A 24,098-nucleotide genomic window follows, 5' to 3' on the forward strand; every position below is an offset into this window, starting at 1 on the left:
CTCTGCATCTTTCTCTCAAAAAAAAAAACCATGTGCGGGTTCTTCTTGACCTTTTACATCTTGCTTATTTTAAAACTTACCAGGTACATGGCCTTGTTATGTTTATGGCTTGATAGTTAGAATTTTTCTTTCTTTTTTGTACTTTCATCTATTTGTTTTTTTAATTTTTTATTCATGTTATATACCAGCCATAATCCCCCCTCCCGTCTCTCCTCCCACTCCCTCCCCCCTCCCCCCGACCCAGCCCCATTCACTCCTAAAAGGTAAGGCCTCCCATGGGGAGTCTACAAAGCCTGGTACATTCAGTTAAGGCAGGACCAAGCCCCACCCCCTGCATCAAGGCTGAGCAGGGCATCCCACAATAGGGAATAAGCTCCAAAGAGTCAATTCGTGAACCAAGGATAGATCTGATCCCAGTGCCAGGGGACCCTCAAACAGACCCAACTACACAACTGCCTTCCACATACAGAGGGCCTAGTTCGATCCCATGCAGGCTCCACAGCTGTCTGTCTAGAGTTCGTGAATTTCTCTGGCTTGGTTCAGTTCCCTGTAGATTTCCTCATCTTGATCTTGACTCCTCCCCCCGCTAATATAATCTCTTCTTACTCTCTTCGACTAGACTCCTGGAGCTCGGCCTGGTGCTTGACTGTGGATCTCTGCATCTGCTTCCATCAATTATTGAATGAAGGTTCTAGGATGACAGTTAGGGTAGTCACCAGTCTGATTACAAAGGAACATCAATTCAGCCACCTTCTTGTGGATTTGTGGATTCCTGGGATTTTCCCCAGCACTAGGTTTCTCTCTAACCCCATAATGACTCTCTCTATCAAAATATCTCTTTCATTGCTTTCCCCTCCATTGCTCCCCCAGCTCGACCACACCATTCCCTCATGTTCTCATCCACTATCTCCTGCCTTCTACCACCTACCTGCAACTCCAGTTTACCCAGATCTCATCTATTCCCCTTCCCAGTGTGATCCATACATCCCTCTTAGGATTCTCCTTGTTACCTCGTTTTTCTAGAACTGTGGGCTATAGTCTTGTTATCCCTTGCTTTACAGTAATTTTTTTTATTTTAAACTTCTAGTTTTGGGGTGTGGGGTAGCTTGGCAAAGTGCAGGTTAGGAGGCACAAATGCCAAGACTCACAGACTCTAGCAGGGGTCTAGTTTCTTCTTCTTCTTCTTCTTCTTCTTCTTCTTCTTCTTCTTCTTCTTCTTCTTCTTCTTCTTCTTCTTCTTCTTCTTCTTTTGTATTTTATTCAATACTGGCTCAAGGCAGTTTTGAAAACTGACTGTTTTTCTTATAAGCCAATATGAGGAGATAATACCAAAAAGGTTAGGACAGGTTCGAGATATACTTACCTTGGTAGTGAGTGACAGCCATGATCACTTGCCCCAGTGGTTACTGAAATAGGTAATGAGCCTTTAGACACACCAGGTCTGCCTCTGAGGGAGCACTTTGAAGAGGCTGAGATAGTGGTACCATCTAAGGGTACAGGAAGGGGTTCTACTTAGTAAAAAATTGAAAAGTGGGAAAGAAGTGTTACCTGAAATCTTGAGGAGTCTCAGCAGAGCCATCATATAATAGTAAAAAAATGGGGACCCTCACTTGGTGTCAGTAGTCTCATTAATGAAATAATTTAAGAACAGACACAACTGGAATGTCAAGGGCAATTTATTAGACTTTAAGAGAAAATTTTCTTCATGCAATATGTTCTGATCACATTTTCTCCTCCCCCAACTTCTCCCAGATACTACCCACCTCTCCACCCACTCTTAGTCATTCTGGAAATGAAAACTGGGCCTTATCAGATTATAGAGACTGGGGGAACTCAAAGCAAATAATACGCTCTATGAGGACAGTGGCTACCACTGAGGCCCTGTCTGTTTTAATGGGAAATGTTTCTAGCCATCTGGGGAAAAGACAAAACTAACTAGTGATATTTGAGTCTCTTGCATGGGGACATGCAAGTGAAGCATATTTGCCAGTCTCCATGCAGCATAGTTCTTCTATGCTGGATAGTGTATGAAAAGTCAGGCACATTCAGGATTTCACTGACAACAAGAAAGACAAGCTTTAGAAATTGTCCCCAAGATGTTGCTATGCCTAATAAACAGAGCCTCAATTGGAAAATAAAGGCTTTAGTCCCTAGACATGTAGATTGATGAAATTCTTAAAGATAGTTCATCACAGGTATTCAACAAGTAAAAGTTTTTGGGGGGTAAAAGTTTGGGGGAGTACAAGTTTGTAACTCTATAGTGTTTATAAAGCCTCTTGGATTTCCTGGGGGTGTGCTTTGGATGTGAGTGAACGGGACTGGGAACTAAGGCACCCTGGAATGAGACAGTCTGGTTTAGGTTAGGACCCAGAATCATGTCTGAGATGAGTGGATGGCATCAATAAAGGATTTCAGGAAATCGCTAGTGATACAGTCTAATTTAGTAAGGACCCAGTATCCTTTCTGAGAGGGAGGGATGTGAGAAAGGGCAGGGTTAGGTGGTAGACTGGGGAGGATGTTTTAATCCATATCCTCAAGGATACAGATGAGGCAGATCAAAATAGGTCCTGTGCTGGTGGAAGATTATTTAGTAACTAGTGTATTCAGGTCCCCAGGGTCAGAGAGGACTTTCCTTATGGAGGAGAACTGGTACCAGTGGAAACAATCGTACAGTTTTGATGAGGTAGGGGTGGTTAGAATGAGCCTGTGTGAAATCTCACATATGGATTTTAGAGGGCTCACTGAAACAAGAATTAAAACAAGATTTAAAAATAATGAGCAAGGAGTAGTCTACTGGGCATAGAGATACGACTGGGAGTGAGCAAATAAGTAAAGGACTAAGCGAGGGTCTTAAGAAATTAAAATAGAGTTACTCAATGAAGAAGGAAGGTCTTTTGATGGGTTCAAATTAGAATGTTTGGGGAAAAGAGAGTGCCTATAGATTAACTCAGAAAGGCTGAGAATGAGAGGGTTATAAGGAGCCTCAGAAATTTTGAGAAATATTAGGGGCTGGAAAGAAATCGAGTTCTTAACATAGTTGGAGAAGCAAGCTAGATTGTTTGAAGATGCCACAAGGTGGTGACTTACCGGAAAGATTCTAACCTACGTCCATGTTGGGCTGGAGCTTTATCTCGTCTGACTCACTTCCCTTCTTCCCAGCATTCTGTTCTGTTTACTCCTGCCTACCTAATTTTTTGTCCTATTAAAGGGTCAAGGCAGTTTCTTTATTTAACCAATGAAATCAACACAAAACAGAAGACCCACCTACATCAGGGAGGTATAAGTTATTCCATAGATAAATGAGTTGGGAAAAGTAGAGGCAGAAAGAAGCTCATGGAGAGGCCCTTTGACAGTTGTTACACTGTTTACAGAGATCCTGTAAGTATTCTTTAATAAGAGGGTGAAATGAACATGTTTACTAAGGACATTTCAGAGGAAAAAGTGGCCTGGAAGGTATCAGTGACTTTCTTGGAAGAAGAAAAGGTTTTTCAGTTGAGAAGGAAGTACACAGTTGTTAAGATACTAGTAGGCTTCTTAAAGGTTGGCTTTAGTGGATCTGAGCTGTTTCAATGCTATGATAAGTTTGAAAAGGAGAGAAGAGGAGTCAAAGGGGAAAGACAGTAGGGCACATCCTAGCCCTTGGCTAGCTAGCAGGCCCAGGATTAGGCAGTCTTTGCCCCCAAAGTGGAACATTTGACAATGGGGCTTCTTCAAGGACATGGGATACCTTTCCTGGTAATAACAATGTGTCCTTTAAAGTAAGGAAACACTACACTCTCCAAGTTTGAGCTCTTGAATGAATGATGTCATAGGTATGATTAGAGTGAGTGTAGAGGCTAACTGTGGTATATCTAGCTAGGTTTAGGACCCAAGTGAATGCAAAGAACTCTCCTTACTAAAAATTTGTCTGATAAAGTAGAAGACCTGCCTCTGCCACCAGCTGGGGCAAGCAGTAAAGACATCATGGGACCCTATGGGACCAGTTAAGATAGCAATCTCAAATTGTTACCAAAGCTAGCAGAATAAGAGTTTTCCCTGAGAAAAATATCCTCAATGAACCAATCCAAAGGTCTCGGAATGGGAGGTAGTGAAAAACCTTAATGTGCCCTCCATTGTCCTAGAGTAATTGTGAAGTATTCGGCCACAAGAAAGAAGTCATCTGTATTTGAGAGCAGAGTAGCTAGGGTTGAGTGGAGGGCAGGGCTGGAGAGAAACTACAGGTTAGAAAAGGGTGGTGTAACAAGACTGGGAGCAAAAGGAGGAAGTGCAGGAGAGTGAAAGATGACTACTCATGTTGCACATGGGTAAGAGGAGAAAAAATGATGTTGAGGGGTAAGTAACTTTGAAAAGTCTAGGGATGAGCAGGATGGCAGTTTCTAGAACATTGTGGCATAAGGGGCCACGTTGATATATACTTCAATTTGTTTAGAGAAATACTGGTTGGGCTTGAAGAACTAAGACCTGGTTAAGATCACTACAGAGGTAAAGGTAAAGAAAGGTCAGTAGGGGTGGGGAGCCCAAAGGCAGAACTTCCTGAGGGCCTGTTTCAGGGTGATAAGACCTCTGAGTGTATCTGGAGTGGAAACCAGGTGACCATGAGATCATCTTTGAATGCAGCATAAAAAGGTTGGGAGAGGCGCACAACGCTGGAGACCTGTAGCAGGAAGTAGTCTCTGAGACTTCAGACTGCAAGAAGGACAGTCTTAAGAACTGGTATCGAGTCCAAAACAGGTCTACTATGTCATGCACTAGAATGTTGTGAGAAGACAGGAATATTTGGGAGTACAAAGAGAGAGTGTGGACACGAGAGAGGAGAGAAGAAAAAAGTGGGACTGAGTGCCCTTGAAGAACTTTTCTCAAGTGCTAGGAGCCATTGCAGAATAACTGTGCAGAACAGGTAAGTCTCTGAGAGAAGTTAGACTTGGGGATGGTCCAAGTGAAAGGAAAAAGTTCCAAGATTTGGCTAGGATAATAGTGAAGAAGGCAACTTTGAGTCCAAGAATGAAAAAGGAATTAATGCCTGAGGGAGGGGTCTGTGAGAAAATAATGGAAGGGCTGGGTGGTGGTGGTATACCCCTTTCATTGCAGCACTCTGGAGGCAGAGCCAGCTAGATCTGTGTGAGTTCAAGGCCAGGCTGCTCTACAGAGTGAGTTCCAGGACAGACAGAACTGTTTCACAGAGAAACTCTGTCTATAAAAACAAAAACAAAATAAGAAAGAAAAGAAAAATAGAAATTTGGAGAATACGTAGGTAGATGGGTACTGTTAAAATGTCTTGAACAAGATGGTAGCAACATTAGATTTGAAACAGTGATGATGGCCATGTTGCAGTTGGGGGAGTTTGTGGGCAATAGGATATTCACAAAGAGGTAAGAAGTGATGGGTTTAAGTCCCTGCCGCCTGGCAGAGGAAAATGGATGCTTCAGAATTGAGATAAATCAAGAAGGAAGTCTGAGAGAAATGAGCTCCAGGTGATGGTGTTGGGCAAATGTCAGGTGGCCTGTGTCCTATATAATAGGGCTGATTTTAGAGACAAAAACAGGATTGAGGGATGTGAGGGAGTCACCCTCAGATGCCGTCTGACACAGGAGGATAAATTGAAGATAATTTGATAGTCAAGAAATACATAGTACCGATGCAAGTTTATGAAGCAAGCCCCCTCCTAATAGAGGAAATTGACAGTGGGGTAAGATGAGAAATGAGTTCATAGGACTTAGGTTATAGAAGGAAAAAATGAATAGGGGTATGAAATGTGGAATCTCGGCTAGTGACAGAAAGTATGCTCTTGTGGCTAGGAGGGCAGTGTAGAGGAGCTAGACAACAGAAGCATTCTCCACTTTATTACCTTGTGCCAACCCTCAGAGAGCAAGGCACTGGGCTCAAGAGCAACTGGTAGAGCTACCGGATGGCAGATGGTTTGGGAGGAAGAATCAGCAGAAGCTCTAAAGATGGAATCTCCAAGGGAGAATGAAGGGGGTAGACTCTTTCAAGAGAAATTAGGTAGGGGAAAAGAACTGACACAGGAAAAGCCATTGAGGAAGCAGAAAGATTGTACATTAAGAGCTTCCTGCCTCTTTCTGGTTCTCGTCCTAAAGTGATCAAGGTCCCTGAGAATTTACCAAGTCAGATGGCCTTTCATCACAGAAAGATGTTGTCCAATTTACATTGGTGCCAGGCCATTTCCTGGGGCAGATTTCACTCCTAAGACCCAATTAAGAGAGGTTAGACAAAAGATACCTTAAAGGGGATGGTGAAAGTATTTGGAGAAAATTTGGAAACCTATGGTGGTGAGGAGGAGAGCCCACGATGCTCTGAAGACACTGGAAAATTGTGCCTGTTAAGATGTCACTTACCACTAAGAAGCTTGAGAACCAAGAATTGGATTAGATTTGTAACTGCCTAGTCGATTATTCTCCATAGATTAGTGATTTCCCACCTTCTTCCTCTGAAATATCCACATCAGCAATGCCAGTAACAGCACAGAGTACATGCCGAAGCAGGAGTGGGTGTGTGATGGGGCATCAGGTGTGGTGAAGCTTCCTGTAATGGGAGCAGTTACATGCATAGCTTTTAAGAATATTGTCTACACCAGCATCCCTTTTAGAATATTATTAATAATCATTAAATTTCTTTGCATATAGTTCAGAGGGTCTTCATATCTTGTCTGAGATCTCCTTTGTGAGTGACCAACTTGCCCAAGACCATGCACTTTGTAGCACTATACTTAGCTTACCAAGGATGTGAAACAAAACATTCCATTTGATGAACACTGAGATTTTCACCTGATCCAGATTTAGTTCTTAATAGAGAACACGAATGAAATAACAATTAAGGAAATATTTTAATATTTAAGAAATTTTTAAAATAATAAATTGAATAAGTGGGAATTATTGTTCTAACAATGATTTAATGGAAACAGTCCCTTTGGTCCTTTGTTTGTTCTGGATAACTTTTAGTTAGGTCTCATATGTTTATCAAATAGCATATTTTTAGTGTTGAATTTTGAAGATAAACCAGGAATCTTAAAACACTAAGAGATTATGTTTCTGGCAAAAATATATTTGTCTTCTTATTTTGTTTTGTCCCATGAGTGACACAAATTGAGCCTTTTTGTCCTTCCTTTTGGGGGAAGGGGTGATACCAGGGGAGGGGGAAACCTGAGAGGACTGGGAAGTAAGTGTAATCAGGGTGCCTGATGTGAAGTTTCTAAATAATCAACAAAAATATAAGAAAAATAAATAAATTTTTAAAATGTAATTAAGAAGCCACCAATTTGCTTTAAGCAACTGTAGTAATAGCCAAAACACTGTTGTCTTTTATTTCATAAAATAAAGGAATTTTGGTGAACTCATGGGAAAAATAAAAAAATTAAAAAAAGATGTCACTTACCTATAAGACATTGCCTACAAGGGTCAGAAAAATAAATGATGGCTGTTACATAGAGACACCCTGTCTCAAAAAAAATAATTGTAAATAACTCAAAGAATGATGACATATAAGTATCTGTAATATAACTTTTAGCTGCTATGCAAAGGTGTTTGAGATATTAAAATTTGTAGTATAGAAGTGCAGCATTGCATGTATAGTTCTAAGCTATTGTTTATAGTAGGTCATTTCCTAAAAATTGTTCACTTTTTTAGTTTTTGAGATTTCTTTATTTTCATTTTATGTGTATGAGTGTTTTACCTGCATGGATGTCTGTGCACCATGTAAGTGCAGTGGTAATGGGTGTCAGTAGTGAGCATAGCATCAGATGCCCTGGAACTGGAGCTAACCAATGATTGTGAGTCATCATGTGGGAGCTGGGAATGAAGCCTAGATCCTCTGGAAAATCAGTGAGTTTTGTTTCCAACTAAGCCATCCCTCCAGGCCCCTAGTTCACTTTTGTAATTATTTCCTTTCTTTTGAGATTATACTATAACTACGACATTCCCCCTATCCTTCCCTCCCTCCAAACTATCCTATATACCCTCCTAGCTCTCTTACAGGCCGCTTTCTCATTGACACTTGTTACACACATATATGTCTGTATATTCACTTTAATATTATTGGAAGGAAGCCCTAAGATAAAAATTCTTTTCATTTTATTAGGTAATATTACTGCAAGAAATTATTTTATGATGCAGAGAAAAACTTTAGGCAATATAACCGTGCTAAATGAGAGAACACTAGCAGAAAGCTCATAGCTCATTTTCATTCACAGTGAGCTTGTCAACATTTTTAGAAGACATAATTTACAAGTCCTCATGATGTTCTTTAATGAAATTCCATTGGTTGAAATTAATTTCCAGTGATTCTTCAATACTTTTGGCAATGGGTTTTGTGAATATGCAACAATATCCTTTCAAAGTGGCTATTGTTGAAGCTCAGTGCTGCTTTTCACTATGCAAAGTTAACTGGGTTCTGTAATGGACTTTGTTTAAACTTCATTCATAATTCTCACAGGACCAGCAGACGTACCTCTGATAGCACCAACCGGGAATTTGCCACCAATATACCTTCCTCCTGGTTACATATCTCAGGTATGCTAATGTGGTTTTTCTTTGGTATCTAGCTCTGTATTACCATCTAATATTTTTACTATGCCAGTGTGTGATAACAGATTTACAGAAATATGTATTTATTTACTTTACTGTTGTCATTTCTTTCCATTTTTCTTTTATATAAATCTTTAACTGTAATTATTTCAAGTGATTGGCTTTAACCAAGCCTCCCTTAGATTACCTCATAAGCAACACATCATTGTTTACTGAATTTATATCAAGGAATATTTAATAATATTCCCTTGCTTTGTAGAGTTTGTTAATTGACCTTAAGTACCCTTATAATTCTCATAGTAATGGCTTCTGAAAACGTATAATCTTTAGTCCTTAAAACCACATAGAATTTTCAACTCAATAGTGTTTCATTCTTAAAGGCCTAAAAACACTTATATGAAATTCCTCAAATATTTACTGTGCACCTAAAATGAGCAGACAGATAACACTCATACTGAGATTAACAAAATATCCAATGGCCTTGAAAATACAGACTTGAAAAATATCTTGTTTTTCTTCTTCAAAGCCTTTGTCTTCATAGCTTATTTAGTTGTGTATATTTAGTGGTATAGATGCAGAACACACCAAACAAGTCAGTGTAATGTACATAAATTCTAAACAAAATTACTTGTAAGAAAACATGAGTACACCTGTACCTGCGCTCAGCAATTTCACTTTAAATTATTTAATAAGTAAAATATTTTTGTGCTCGATATTTGGATTTTAAATTGTTTTAAATATCTACGCTTTTATTTGCTCCTCTCATCCCCTTCTACCCTTTCCCATGATCCCCATACTCCCATTTTACTCAGTATATTTTGTATTTTTCTTAATAAGTAAATCCTTTAATTTATCACGTGGATATATTTTTACAACATTGAAATGATTTATTAATCACATACAAAATATTGCTTACACTGCTATTTATAAGCAAAAAGAGGTTTGAAAATAAATGTGATGCATAAAAATGGGTGACTGTATTACATATGTACATAATTAAACATTAAAAAAATAAACAAAAAGTGGGAAAATGTTACTGGGTCTGGTGGTGCACACCTTTAATCCTAGCACTCAGGAGGCAGACACAGGCAAATCTCCATGAGTTATAAACCAGCCTAGAATACATAGTGAAGTCCAACACAGAAGGAACTACATAGTGAGACTATGTCTCAAAGCAGAGGATATAATTGTAAACCTACACAGAAAAGCCTTCAAAGTTATCTTACTAAATAAAAATGTGTTTGTGGAGACTGCTTGATTATTTTCTAGCCACTCATACCCAAAATAATCACATAGAATCTGTATCAATTACAACACTGCTTGGCCAATATCTTTGACTTATTCTTAGCTAACTCTTAACATCTTACATTAACCTATAATTCTTGTCTGTGTTAGCCATGTGGCTTGGTACCTTTTATCAGCAAGGCATTCTCATCTTGCTTCCTCTGCATCTAGGTGATGACTGAAGACTGAGCCTTTCCTCTTCCCAGACTTCTACTATTGTGTTCACCTCATTGATACTTCCTACCTAGCTACTGACCAATCAGCATTTTATTAAACCAATAGAAGTGACAAATCTTTACAGGGTACAAGACCATTGTCCCACACTAAAAATGGAAAGTACAGAATAGGTATAATGTTACTGTGATATAAGAAGAAGAAAAAAGCAAATTTTAGAAGTATTCTTAAGAAATTCACAATAGTTTCCAGTTGTAAAGCATTGAGAAAGTGAGGATTAGGAACGGTACTTTTAAATTATATGGTACACTTTAAGGTTTTGAAGTGTGCCAGAAATTACTTCCTTTAAACAGAAAGAGACTTACAGCCAAGTATGGTGGTGCACACCTTTAATCTTAATACTCAGGAGGCAGTGGGAGGTGGATTTCGGTGAGTTTAAAGTCAGCCTGGTCTGTGCAGTGAGTTCCAGAAACTTCATAATGAGCTCCTGTCTCAAAAGAAGGCAAGATACATGCGAAAAAAAAAAAAAAAACGATCTTGCCTTCTAGATTATTGATCCTTGATGTTATAGCTAGCCAAATTAACAGGATATGGTATAAATCTAAAATGTAATGATTTCTATGGAATTTAATATGATTCTGTCTTGTGTTTTAGGTGGTGGATGAAAATGGAATTCAAAAAATCATCGTTGTGCCTCAGACACTTGACTACCACATGCCCCTGACTGTTCCTGCTCAGCACCTCTCACCCTTCATAGCGCCGCCACCGCTGACATTCCCTCAGGCCTCTCAGCTTATGTATCCTCCAGTTCACGGGGAATTCCCAATACCTTACTTCCAAGAAGCTGCTGCGCAGCAGATGCCACCACCTCCAGCACTACCACCACCACCGCTGCGACCACCACCAGCAACATTTATATACCAGGAGCATCATGGTAATATGTGCTTTCCTTTTTTTGAAATTTTGTTTCTTTTTATATGTACAAAGGGTCTACCTGAAGCCTGTGCACTGTGTGTGTATAGTGCCTGACAACCCAGTAGAGGGCATCGTATGTCCTGAGACTTGCATTAACAGGCAGTTGTTAGCTACTGTAGCTACTGGGGCCTGAGAACTGAACCCAGATCACCAGTGCTCTTAACCTTTGTGCCATCTCTCCACCCTAGTATGCACTCTTCTTAAATGCAAAGCATTGTCATTAAGTTACAAATAGAGATGGGATATGGAAGTAGAAATTAAACTGCCTAGGAATTGAGAATATTGTTGAGTTATTAGAGTACTTGCCTAGTATGCATAAAGCCCTGGATGTGATCTCGAGTACCACATAAAACTAGACATGCTGCTGTATATATACAATGCCAGCATCCTGGGGGTCCTGGAGGTGGAAGCAGGAGGATTAGAGGTTAAAGGTCATCTTTGCTGGAGTTTGAGGCCTGCCTAGGAAACGTGATTTTTGTCTCAAGAACTTGAAGAGGCAGAGGGGCAGAAGGAGGTGTAAGAGAAGAAGAAGGAGTATCTCAAAAACTAGAGAAGAGCAGAAGTGGGAGGGGAAAGAGATGGGAAGAAAATAAGGGCAAAGAGCATCATGAACTTGTATTAAAATACTTTTTGTGAAACCCATCACTACAAAATAACGAACAGGTGCTATTAGAAACAGAAAATTTTATAAAAGTGGAAAAATATGAAAGAGTTTTGGTTTGTTAAAAGCAAACAGATTTGAACAGTTATTAAAGTAGAAAAAAGTAGAAGATAATAGCATTTCCTTGAATGATTATATAGCATGCATATATCTTAGGGCTAATGATAGGTTATGCACAAAATGCTTATAATGCCTAAAGTTTATGTCTTTTGTTTACTTTCATGAGTAAATATACTCATGAAACTGTATTTTATTAGCTTTTCTTGGTTTCTATATAGCATGGACTTGTGGCACATATTTTTCTATAAATTCAGATTGGAAAATGATTAAAAAATCTTGACTATTAATGCTAACTATTAGGAATATAAAATGCACTGGAGAATTGTCATCACAGTCATAAGACCTCAGGATTTAAAAGTGAATTTATTATCTAGGAAAATATTGTATTTGCCCATATTTTTCCATGCCTATCAGTATATCATAAAAACATATACATAAAACATATACATAAAACTGAATATTTGGATTGAAGCAAAGTAAAAAAATAAGTAAAGCATGATTTATCAGTGTTCTTTTGATGTTTAAGTGGAAAAAGGAACTTGAAAGAATATGGTTATTATGATTACTGAATATTATCACATTATCTTTTTTAGAAACCTATACTCATGGAAGAGTAAATCATAACCAGTTTCATGAGAGGACTGTTAAAATTGGAGAATATTCAAAGAAGAAAATGAGAGATCATCAATTTGGTGAACAGAAGACTAGCTCCATGTTTAATGACACTTCTTTGCTTCTGAACAAAGTCATTGACATGTCTGGTACTTTTAGTCCTCTTTGTCCTTACACTGTGGTGGATTCTTCTCCAGGAATTCACATTAATAACAATACTTCAAGCACTTGCTCTCTGAATACTGTCTTAAGCACTTGCACCATTGACAATACTCCAAAAACCTACATTGCCAACACTCTTCCAGACATTAACACTACTGACACAATCACTAGTCCCTCTGAACATACCCCTAGCACTTCTACCTCAATCGCTACTCTTTGCTCTGACATCATTAATAGTGCTCCAGGTCCTTCCAGAATTGCTCATGATCCAGTAACCTCTGATGAAACTCAAAAGTCATCAAATACCGAGAGTACTCCAAGCTATATTTCTGAAAGTGATCCCAACATTTTCATCTCTGAAAACACTCATATCCCCTCTTCAATTAATAATGTGTTCAGACCTTCTGGTGCTGCCAGCATTTCCAATAATACCAGAGCTAATACTGAAGATAATCATGGAAAGAGAGAGAATAATGTGGGAGGTGGCGACAATAATCAAATATCAGGTGGAAAACAAAAGAAGAATGAGTCGTCAAATGCCGTACTACAAGGTAAACCCAGGAACCCGGTTTTGTTGCCAATGAGCAATCAAACCAACTATTTTGGACTCTCAATGCATTTTTAAATAAATTTCTACTGCATATCATTATTTATTTAGTCTGTGTTTGTATGTGAATAAGGCATTTCCAAGGGAAACTTGTGGGAGTTTATTTTCTCGTTTCAACAGTACAGGTCCCTGGATCAAACTCAGGTCATACTGCTTTGTGGAAAGTACCATTATTCTCCAATATCACCTCAACAGCCCACATTAAATATTAATGTGCTATTCTCTGCTTTTGCTTACTCTTAACCATATTATACTTGTACCTCCATGTTTTTATTTTTAATTAATTTTTGGTTGATAAATAATAAACATACATTTAAAAAGTATAGTGTGCCATTTTGACACACACAGATATATGTAATTTATATATATATATGATGGAATTACTAAGTAAAGCTAACCGACACCTGTCACTCACCAATCAGGTGTTTTTCCTGTTGCAACATTTAAAATGCATGTATGTTATATTTAAATATATCTTATATTAACCAAAGTCACCCTGCCATGCAATAGCTCTCAAAAATTTCTTTCTCCCATATGAAATTTTCTTCCCTTTGTTCAGTAGCTACACAGTAGCATTTACTGTGTTAAAATTTTCATCAAATTAATGACTAGTTATTGAATCCCAGTATTTCAGCACCTAACTTCCACCCCATTCCTGGTAATATTTTCTTCAACTCTACTAAATTCTACATGTAATTGAGATCATGATGTATTTGTTTTTCTGGACTTGACTTATTCCATTTAGTATAATGTCTTTTGGGTTTGTATATGTTGTAGCAAATGACATAACTCTCATTCTTCTTTTGAAGATCAATTAGGCTGCGTTTTAAAATAATGAAAAACGTGAGAATGTATCTTAGTGATAGAGAGCTTATATAGTATGTGAAAGGCCCTGGATTAAATTCCAAGCAACACACACAGACACAATAAATGTATCTTCTTGTAATTGCATGTGCTTGAATGTTTATCTTGTCATCTAATGAAACATTGAAAATTTCAGTCCTACTTATCTTGTCTGGCTTTATTTAAATTGAGTAATTTGGTAAATATCCTGCTAGATTTTAATATGTATTTTGACCAAATTCTTGTTTTACTGCTTAGTGTAAAATGTCATTAGGTCTTTAGTCATTTTCATTGTGCTGATGTATTTGAAGGGTGATGGTAGATCTAACAATTTTCTCTTGGTTTTGCCAATATATTATTTTTGTTTGAGGTGAATTTTTTCTTACTTTTAGAAAACAATACAGAATACAGAGCACAGCCCTGCTGTTCCAACCTTGAAAAGCCTGTGGTAAGTAACTAAACTGAAGAGTTCATGCTCTTTTACCTTTTCACTCTTAATCTGCATGATCACTGTGATGTTTTCTTTAATAGAAGATTCATTTGAAGCATTTACTGTGTTAAAATTTTCATCAAATTAATGGCTAGTTATTTAATCCCAGTATTTCAGCACCTAACATGGGAGTTACACCAAATATCAATTAAGACATAAAAAGACTGTATTCAAAATTACACATTATGATTTTTAAGTATATTCCTTGCATTTATATCATTTTAGGTTTCTAATATCCAAACAAGATCTGCTACTGTTTCATGGAATCTGAACAGTACTGAAAAATGTGATCATATTAATTCTCCTGTGACATTTGAGGTGGCACTGTCTAGCAATGGTAAAAATGGATTCTATAAAAACATTTATAAGTAAGTCTTTTTAATTATTTTGTGTTATTCAATTCAAGTATACTATATAAACATATAGCCATTATGCCACAACTTATTCTTAAGCTAAATTCTTCATTTTTCCCTCTAAATTATTCCTTTAGACAGGGTTAGTATTTAGTTTAGTTTTTGCTAGTAGTTGGTTCCTAAATCAATCCATAAAGCTCATTAGATCACAGATCTTATTTAAATATCGGATCATCCATTTTCAGCTATAGGATACCTAAAATTTGAACTTAAGGAGGATAATAAAAAATGAACTTTTAATTCCTCCTCATTTTCCACTTGGTTCAGTTTAAGAAAAATTAGCTCCATGTGATGGTGTCTTTGGGTAAACAACTGAGATAGTTTACATGGCAGTGAAAATCCAAGCCCTGTATTCTTAATTAAGTTCTGGGAGCTGGTTATAAAAAGGAGTCTGCCCAAAGATCAATCAGGGTTCCCTGCCCTGTGGGAAGTCCAAGGACCACCCACCTCCATCCAGGTCTAGTAAGGCGGGGGAGGGGGAGGAAACGGGAGGCGGAGGCAGGGAAGAGACAGAAATCTTTAATAAATAAATAAATAATAAAATAAAAAATATTTTACATATGGGGTACTTAGTTAACTTGATAAAAATAAAATGAGTTTCAGTATTTAAAAATAAAATAAAAAGGAGTCTGTTAAAATAGCGAGATAAATTGAGGGGTGTGGCTCAGAAGATTGATCCAGGACTATAGAGAATACATTAGAAGATAACATGTGCACAACCAGATGTTCTAAACAGCAGTCAGCCTGAATGAAGATGCAAACAGAGAGAAACAAGGAAGGAAAGACATTCAGATAGAGAGAAAAGGACAATTTTATATCCATTTTTCAGCTTAGGCAGTAAGTAAGCCAGAGATGGTATACAAGATTTTGAAAATCATATTTGACAACTTTATTTTCTAGAACTCTGCATTTTTGGCCAGATACAAAAAAGTAAAAATGGAAATTTTATATAAAGTTTCATTAATTTGATAATTATCATGTAAAATCGTGAGTTTTAACATTCACAGCCCACACTACCCTATACTGGGTAGGAGACAGGCAAATGCAAAATTAACTTGCATGGAAATCTCTTTCTGGTATGTCATGCACTTTACACACATCACTACGTTCAAAGAAATAGAACTTAGCATTCAACATTGGGAGGAAAAAGAGGGGGTAGAGGAGGAGACACAGGAAGAGGAAAAGTTTACCTGTTTGTTGACATCTCTGATCATCCTTAAAGGCTTTTAAGTAGCCTTTTCACAAGGTACTGCTGGTCAGTTGGAAAGTGGCCACTAAGAAGTACCGAGTTTGTCTTGTCCGTTACATCAATAAATCTTTAGAGGGGTCTTTTTAGGGATTCCTTGGTGTGGTCAAATACACTTTGGTCTTTGTAAGTTTCTGCTGAGGAAGACAGTTTGGGGTCTATAATCCCTCTGGTTGGATGGCCCAATAGGATCCCACTGCAGAAACATCCATCTGAAACTGAATGAATTAATGAATGAGAGAGACATGATGTTCTTTGAAGCTTTGGTATCTACACTCATGTAAGTGAGTACTTAAAAGTAAATCTGTACAATTTTGGTTAAATATATGCAGCAGTAAAATGCAAATTGACTGCTTTAAATTACTCTTATGATTCTTGGTGTGTGGTATAAAGATTTATTGATGTAACGGACAAGACAAACTCAGTACTTCTTAGTGGCCACTTTCCAACTGACCAGCAGCACCTTGTTCAGCTCCTCCAGTCTTGGTGCAAATGTGCCAATGAGGATCCCTGCTCTATGAACTTGAACGCCTGCTGTAGAAATTTAGAGCAGCTCTGTGGTGTGTCCACCAGCTTGTGGCAACCACTCACGTCCCAGATCATATACCTCATCAACTTGGTATGCTTGGTGAGGCGCTGCTGCTCCTCAATGCAAGCTGGAGCCTACTAGAAATATTTTGCACACTTATAAAGTGGTTTTAAGTTATCCAAACTTCAAGGAAAACTGTGGTTTCTTTATCAGTTGTTCAGGTATTATGAGACTAGGACTGTTTATTAGCTGTTAATTATGAGTGAGATCCCATGTAAACAAAGATTATCTTTTCAGTGGTAATGAGGGTACTGTGGCCCTACATCATCTCCAGCCCTGCACAGTCTACTTTTTAAGGTAAGAAGTCTGTCCTACACAACCTGCCACCAGACTGCAAGCCAACCAAGACTGCTTAACCTATGAGAGTTTTAGTACTGAGAATTTCTGAAGTCAGCCTGTTTATTTATGAGCAAAATGCCCTTTCCTTCCACCTTCAAACAATCCTATCTCCATAGGCATGTAAGCAACCCTAGTTTAACTCATTAGGTTACCCAGAAAAGAAAGGCCATGCAGGTAAAGAGTGGCAGACTATTGGGAATGAGAAGGGAGCAAAAGAGCATGATGGGAAAGGACGGGGTATGATCTTCTATGAAAATGTCATAATGTGAGCCGTTACAATGTATAAACAGTATATGCTAACAACAGAGCAACAAAACCTGTGTCTAGAAACACAATCCTGCGACTCAGTACTTGAAAGCTTATGACAATTGCTGTTACCCTTTCAGAGTTACAACCATAAGAGACACAGAGCACAGAAATGTGTCTGAAGTGGTGAGTTTCACAACACGTGGCTGTGAACCAGACCCTCCACTTGCACCTAAACTAATTAGCAGAACCAAGAACAGCCTGAATCTGCAGTGGAAAGTAAGAATTTTACTGACAAAAGCATCTCAGTGTGACTTAAAACACTCTCCTGTATCCTGAATTTTAAAGATGGATTATGCATGCTTCATCTAACTTACTTCTCTAATGCTTCTCTTCACAATACTCGTTCTCTTCACTCTGAGAGGTCCTGCCAAGTGAATTGAGAAATGTCAATAGAACTTAGGTAATTAATAAAAAGTGAACTGCCCTTTTTCAGCACTTAAGTTTTGGTGTTAGTCATCACACTTACCAATAAATCTGTCTCTCCAATTTCTTACGTATCAATTTTAATTTCTTTCCTTTTATGAAGTCTGAAAACAAAATATAGAATCAGTGTTTGTATTGTAGACTGTAAACCATATGTTCTAACCTTAAATCTGAATTGTCATGAAAACAAATATCCTTTTCTTGCAGTAATTTATACCAGTTTAAATACATACACATGTATATATTATATGTAACATATATGTATTATGCAAAAATAACCCATAATAATTTTATTATTCTGATATATTCAGGGTTCCAAAGATAATGGATCCAAAATAAGCAGCTTTCTTTTGGAATGGGATGAGGTATGCACATTTATTTTTATTTTAATTTTATTAAAATAGTTTTTCATATAATATATGCAGATTACTATTTCCACTCCCTCAACTCCAGGTCTGTTATGCATCCCTCATGCAAATCCACAGACTTTCTTGTTCTCCTTAGAAAACAGGCATCTAATGCAAGAAAGAAGAAAATAATAAAATAAGATAAAATTTTAAAAAAATATCTGAATAAGAAAAAACAAACAAACAGAAAGAGTCAAAGAAAAAGCACAAGAAACACATGTAGATATAGAGACATACATTTGTGCACATAGAAATCTCATAAAGATCAGAAAGCATAATATCTAATCAAAAGACCTGTACATATTTTTTAAATGCCCAGACAAAGCATTATGAGTCACTAAAAAATGTCCACTTTTACCATTGAATTCATTTTGTTATTGGTCAAATACTGCTGGGAATGGATCCTGTCCTTAAGTATGGTTTGGATACCCAGTGAGACTCCATTGGAAAAAAATAAATTTTTCTTTTTCAAGCCGTTTTCATCTGAAGATAAGTTCTGGCTTAGGGATGAGGGTTTGTGTCCATTTTCCCCTGTCAGTGAAGGGATCCCATCAGGCTTAGACTTCATTCACAGATATCTTTAAAAATCCATTCACTTGATTGTGAATGATTAACGCTATGATGAGTATGTGTTGTGAGGTGCACTATTTTAAAATATTCTACTATTTTGTGTGCATTGTCAAGGGTAAAGGTGAAGCGTTCAAAAGTTGCTACAGTGGTCCCATGACACAGCACAAGATCTTTAAACTGGCCGCTTCTACGAAGTATTCGTTCAGATTAGCTGCCAAAAATCACTTCGGCTCCAGGTACACTGAATTATTTTCACTATTGAAAAGTCTACAGTGCCATGAGATCCTGAAACTGGTGTTTCCACTTTAACATATCCTTTTAGTAATTACAGTGAAATAGCCGTCTTCTACACATCAGGAAACACACCTCCGGCACCGCTGCCTCCTAAGTTGAAAGAAGCAGGAGTCTATTGTTTGTGGCTGGAATGGTGTGCCCCAACAAACCCAAACCCAAATGACACTCTTACTTATGTCCTCGAGATGGAGGAACCAAGATCTGTAAGTGTCCTGTTTGGGGGCTATGATCTTTAGCCTCATCTCTCAATACCTTTTTATACTCACTTCTCACTTGGAGGGGGGAACAACCTTGAGTCCCTGTGTTCTGAATGGGCTCAATGCAGAGCAACTGTTGGGCAAGTCTGCATAGGTTGCTCAACCTCAACTAGCTCAAGGCAACAGCAGCATCTCTGCACTCTGCTCGTTCTGTTCAAAGACATCTGTTAGCATTTTCAACTCCAGCCCTGTTCTGGCTGACTCTCTGTGGTCACAGATATCTTTCAGCACCTTTACACAATTCTGCCAAGCTGTCTACCTTCATCTCAGTTTTCTCGTGTGGGTGGGCAACTATTTACTTCCATTTGGAGCTTTCAAATCTGTGTCAAAGAGCCGGTCAATTTAAACAGCAGCCACAAATTACTATGTACAAGCCACAAAATGTTAAATGTAGGCGAAAACATTGAGACGTGTTCTGGGTCATAACTAATAGGCTCATATACTATCAGAGTTGGACAAGGCAACCCAAGAGGAGGGAAAAACTCCCAATCAAAGGCAAAAGAGTCAGAGATGCACCCACTCCCACTATTAGTAGTCCCAAGAAAGCATCAAGCTAATAGCTGTAACATATATGTAGAGGAACTGGTGCAGACTCTTTGGGTTTCAGAAAGTCTAAGGTACTTTCTCAAGATCATTAAGGTAGATAGTTAAGTTGAAGCTAGAGCTGGAACCTAAGCTTCTTTCCTAAATTCCCTGTCCTCCATTTTCAGGGATTGGGTTTTAAACCTAAATACAATGGAGAAGACCTCTCGTGCATTGTAAAAAATCTTCAGAGAAATACTACATACAAGTTTCGGGTATGTGCCATGATTTAAAAATTGGTGTTGTGTTTTCATATAAGACTAAACTCTTTGCTGGAATAAATGTTGGTGTTTTTCTTTGAAATGAAACTTTACTTTGTATTTATTTCTTGGAAATACTCACCCAGCTGCACATTACACATTATCAAAGCAGACATTTATTTCCAGTGTCCAACAAAATAATTTCTTTTACACAAACAGATTTTTGCCTACAATCTGGAAGGAAGAAGCAACCCCAGTGGAGAAGTAAAATATTCTACTTGTCCAGCCAAGCCTGGATACCCTAAAAAGCCATATGTAGTGGGAGCAATCCATGCACGCCAAGTAAAAATTGGCTGGGGTAAATAATTCTTCTATGTCTGAAGTTTGTTCTCTCCATAATTACTATTGAGAGGAAATCTTTCTGCAATTGCTCTAAGCTTAATAAAATAATCCCATTTGCATGTGAAATACTCTGCAATATAAATGAGCTTTATAAACCCTATCATTTTTTGCTAATTTGCTATTGAATTTCCTATAGCTAGCATAACTAGTCACATATCAACCAACTTTTGAACTTCATATGTATCCTTAAATAACTGTCTTCCAAGTAAAATTTTAGTCAAAATATGTACTATAGTAACAGGTCTATGTCAAAGATAAAGGTCAGCTTAATCAGAAATTATGTATAAACAGATTTTTGCCCCTAAATTAAATGAATAAAAATTACTCCACATATTCTTATCATTTTAGTTTCTTACCAAGAACTTTGAAATACTATCTAAATATTTGATGAGTGATATCAAATGTATGTAACTTGTATTAGATTTTTAGATTGTTACTAGTTATATAACAATGTCATTTATATTTTTCTCTGTGAGAAGTTACATTTTATGAGATAAAATTTTAGTGAAAGACTTGCAAGCTTTTAGAGAATCACTTAAAATTTGTTTCTCTTTTTAGACTCCCCCAAAGACAATGGTGGAATGCACATTTCAAGTTACAGTTTAGAAGTCAATGAAAATTCAGATGGTGGTAAGGCAACACAAATTTTAAAATATTTTATTTTGAAATAATCTTACAGCTATCTAGAAGTTTTGAAAAAAAAATAGTACACAGTTTCCTAGCAAAACTATGACTTAGCTTCAGCTAATAGTAGTGTCTTATATAACCATAGTGCAATTGCAAGAACCAGAAATTAATATAAATACACACCTATAAGACCAAACCACAGAATGCAATTGGAGTACTTTTAATTAGAAATCGTGACTTACTGATCCCATAAACTTTTGTTTAATTCTGCGGGGAGTAAAATAATTTATCATGAAAAATTATTGGATTACGCTGGACTGTGGTGACATAAATGTTTAATCACAACACTCAAGAGGGAGAAGCAGGCAGAGCTTTGTGAGTTGGAAATCAGCCTGATCTACAGAGTGATTTCAAAGACAGCCAGTGCTACATGGAGAAACCCTGTCTTGAAACCTTACCCCCAAAAGATAATTGGATCAAGTTGTGTTCTAAGATGGTTGTTTCTTTATTATGCATATATTAATTGTTGTGGGGACTTATAAAATTTAGAAGTGACGTATGAACAATTTGAGCCAAATTGCTCCACTTCCTGCAGCAAATCTTTGGAAGATAATCTACAATGGCACTCTCCAGGAATTTCTGTACAATGGCCTCCAACCAGGAACCACATATAAACTGAGAGTCTTTTGCACTTCACCTGTAGGCCAAAGCCAGGTAAGAAATCAGAAAGGGGAGAGTTCTCAAATTGAGGGTTGAAATACACTGTTATATTACTAGATGTTTTCTAAAGCTGAACTCTAACTTAGTAAAATAGTAAAATATTTTCTATCTCTTAGCCTTCTGATGTATTGACAATTCAGACACCCACTCTACCTCCTGTGTCTTGTCGCTCACTGCCCTTAAACAGTAAAACCAAGTGCAAAGACACAAACCTTCTCCTTGGTAAGTAAGGCTTCCTTACATGATTGACAACTGTGCTTAAACTTCTAGTCCTGTGACTTTTGTTTTGTGTACATGTGTTAATATCATCAAGTAGAGTTTCCTTTTAGTCTGAATTGAATAATTCTTAGCAAACCAATGCTTGGTAATGGAAACCTAGCTTAATTTCTAAGTCAAATTACAAGGTTAATTGATACAATAAGCTTGGCATCTCTAAAGCATTTTAAAAGAGGAGTCTTAACTCACTCCGCAGTATATTGTATTGTTCTAAAGAACCATCCATGAAAACCAGAGACTTGGTATGAAGCAAAACATAAAGAATAGTGTATGTGTTTAGTATAAACAAGAGTGGGTTTGAACACTAATACCAACATAACTAATTTGTGGAGGTGAGAACTGAGTGTATTTTACATATTTTATAGACAATCGCTCCGTTAATGGGAACTTGGAAACAGTCATGCGTGGCAAAAAAGCAAAAGGTCCCCGGAATGACAGAAAGGAATACTCTGGCTCCAAAAAGAAATGTACAGTAAGTAAATGACTTCCTGAAGAACCCACAGTTTTGGCTAAAAACATAAAATAGGAAAAGAGAAGGTGCACTGCCCAGGTGACCCGCCTGTACTTCAGTTCACTTTGAGTGAATACATGCTTGCACTGTACTTGCCGTCCAGGTAAGGAGTGACCACGCCTGCAAAGTCATGCATGGGTTTGTTTATTTGTATGTCTGTTTAATTTGTAGCTTGGATCTCATTCTATGAAGTGTGGAACTGTACCAGCCCGGCACCCTCCTTCTCAGTGTGGTACACCTGTGCTAACCTGCAAGGGTCCAACCTGTGTTGTTGTCAGTTGGGAGGTATTTCACTAATTCAACTTCTTATTAATTTTTCTGATACACAAACATGATAATGGGTTAGAACATTTTGTGGAAAAATCCTGAAATATCTAATAAATCAAAGATTAGAATTAGGATACCATAATTTCTCATGAATCATAGATTAGAATTAGGATCCCGTAACCCTCAGATCTTGGTTTCTAGAACAAACCTAGGAATTGATACCCGTAATATCATGAAGACTACAGAACTGATATTCTGCTCTTCATATATCAACTATAAAAACAGGGATCAAAATGGACTATCAATTGGTTACTAATTGAGGATTTAAAGCTAATGCAAGAGACAGCTAAGGTAAATCATTTTATAAAAGTTTAACTTCTGTGCTGCTGAAGACTGAAGCTGGGGCTGATTCATGCATGCTAGGCAAGCGCTCTACTTCTGAACAATATCCCCAGCCCAGAATTTGCTATTCTTTGAAGAACGTCATTGAAAAATCTTCTGGTACTATTTCTAACCTGTAACTGCAAGCTGGTACATAAGGAATATTAAAGATTTAAAAATATGCTTTTAACAACCCATGTGAATGTCTTACCAAACTAGTTACATTCTTAATATTAAGGATTAGCCTAATTATTTAGGCAAATAGGTTCATTTGGGTTGTTCTTTTTTTCCCCAGTCTCAAGCATTGGTTTATTTTTTAACATTGACAAAAAGGCTTAGTCTGTTAATAATGTATGACAACACTAATTTTTTAACTTATGTGGGCCAATTCACCAGGTCATATGATCAGTGATTTATCATACTAACCAATGGCAATGTTAAACAATATATTTGTTTTCATTCATCTCAGTTGTGAAATCAGCACGTCCTTTTTCTTACTCTAACTTGTGCCTTTGAATGTGGTTCTAGTGTCCAGCCTGTGTTTGTTCCTATCCATCTCTATCCTGTTTCACTTGATGGATTACAAGCTTTCATGTTTTATTCTGCTCCACAGTGTCTAATATAGTGACCACTTAGAAAAAGGATTGAATTTCTATATGCATTTCGTCTTTCAGATTCCTAAATGCAATGGTGCTGAAATCACCGATTACCGACTGCAGTGGGGACAAGTTGAAGATTCCATGCATTTGATTTACACTGGCCCTTGTTTGCGGTATGAAGTCAAAGGCCTTATTCCAGCAACCACGTATTTTTGCAGAGTCCAGGTAGAGATGGCATTTCCTTCACTATTTCCTTAGCTATTGAACTGTGCTTCATATAT

General features: G+C 37.5%; 1 protein-coding gene across 3 annotated transcripts in view; it reads left to right on the forward strand.

Moving 5' to 3' along the window:
* Window positions 1-24,098, forward strand: part of LOC126492503 (fibronectin type III domain containing protein 3C1-like) — a 58,475-nt gene that overhangs the window by 18,436 nt on the left and 15,941 nt on the right. For all 3 annotated transcript variants that reach the window (XM_050128952.1, XM_050128951.1, XM_050128953.1), the window contains exons 5-22: window positions 8,446-8,522; window positions 10,650-10,929; window positions 12,285-13,016; window positions 14,308-14,363; window positions 14,631-14,773; window positions 16,891-16,950; window positions 17,379-17,517; window positions 18,036-18,089; window positions 18,816-18,937; window positions 19,024-19,198; window positions 19,963-20,049; window positions 20,254-20,392; window positions 20,995-21,066; window positions 21,659-21,777; window positions 21,900-22,005; window positions 22,425-22,531; window positions 22,742-22,855; window positions 23,893-24,042. In XM_050128952.1, coding sequence (XP_049984909.1) covers window positions 8,446-8,522; window positions 10,650-10,929; window positions 12,285-13,016; window positions 14,308-14,363; window positions 14,631-14,773; window positions 16,891-16,950; window positions 17,379-17,517; window positions 18,036-18,089; window positions 18,816-18,937; window positions 19,024-19,198; window positions 19,963-20,049; window positions 20,254-20,392; window positions 20,995-21,066; window positions 21,659-21,777; window positions 21,900-22,005; window positions 22,425-22,531; window positions 22,742-22,855; window positions 23,893-24,042 — 2,732 coding nt within the window. The remainder of the gene's footprint in view (window positions 1-8,445; window positions 8,523-10,649; window positions 10,930-12,284; window positions 13,017-14,307; window positions 14,364-14,630; window positions 14,774-16,890; window positions 16,951-17,378; window positions 17,518-18,035; window positions 18,090-18,815; window positions 18,938-19,023; window positions 19,199-19,962; window positions 20,050-20,253; window positions 20,393-20,994; window positions 21,067-21,658; window positions 21,778-21,899; window positions 22,006-22,424; window positions 22,532-22,741; window positions 22,856-23,892; window positions 24,043-24,098) is intronic.

This window comes from Alexandromys fortis, unplaced genomic scaffold (genome assembly GCF_014885135.2).
Source record: "Alexandromys fortis isolate MF-2015 unplaced genomic scaffold, M_Fortis_MF-2015_v1.1 scaffold_251, whole genome shotgun sequence".
NCBI lineage: Eukaryota > Metazoa > Chordata > Mammalia > Rodentia > Cricetidae > Alexandromys > Alexandromys fortis.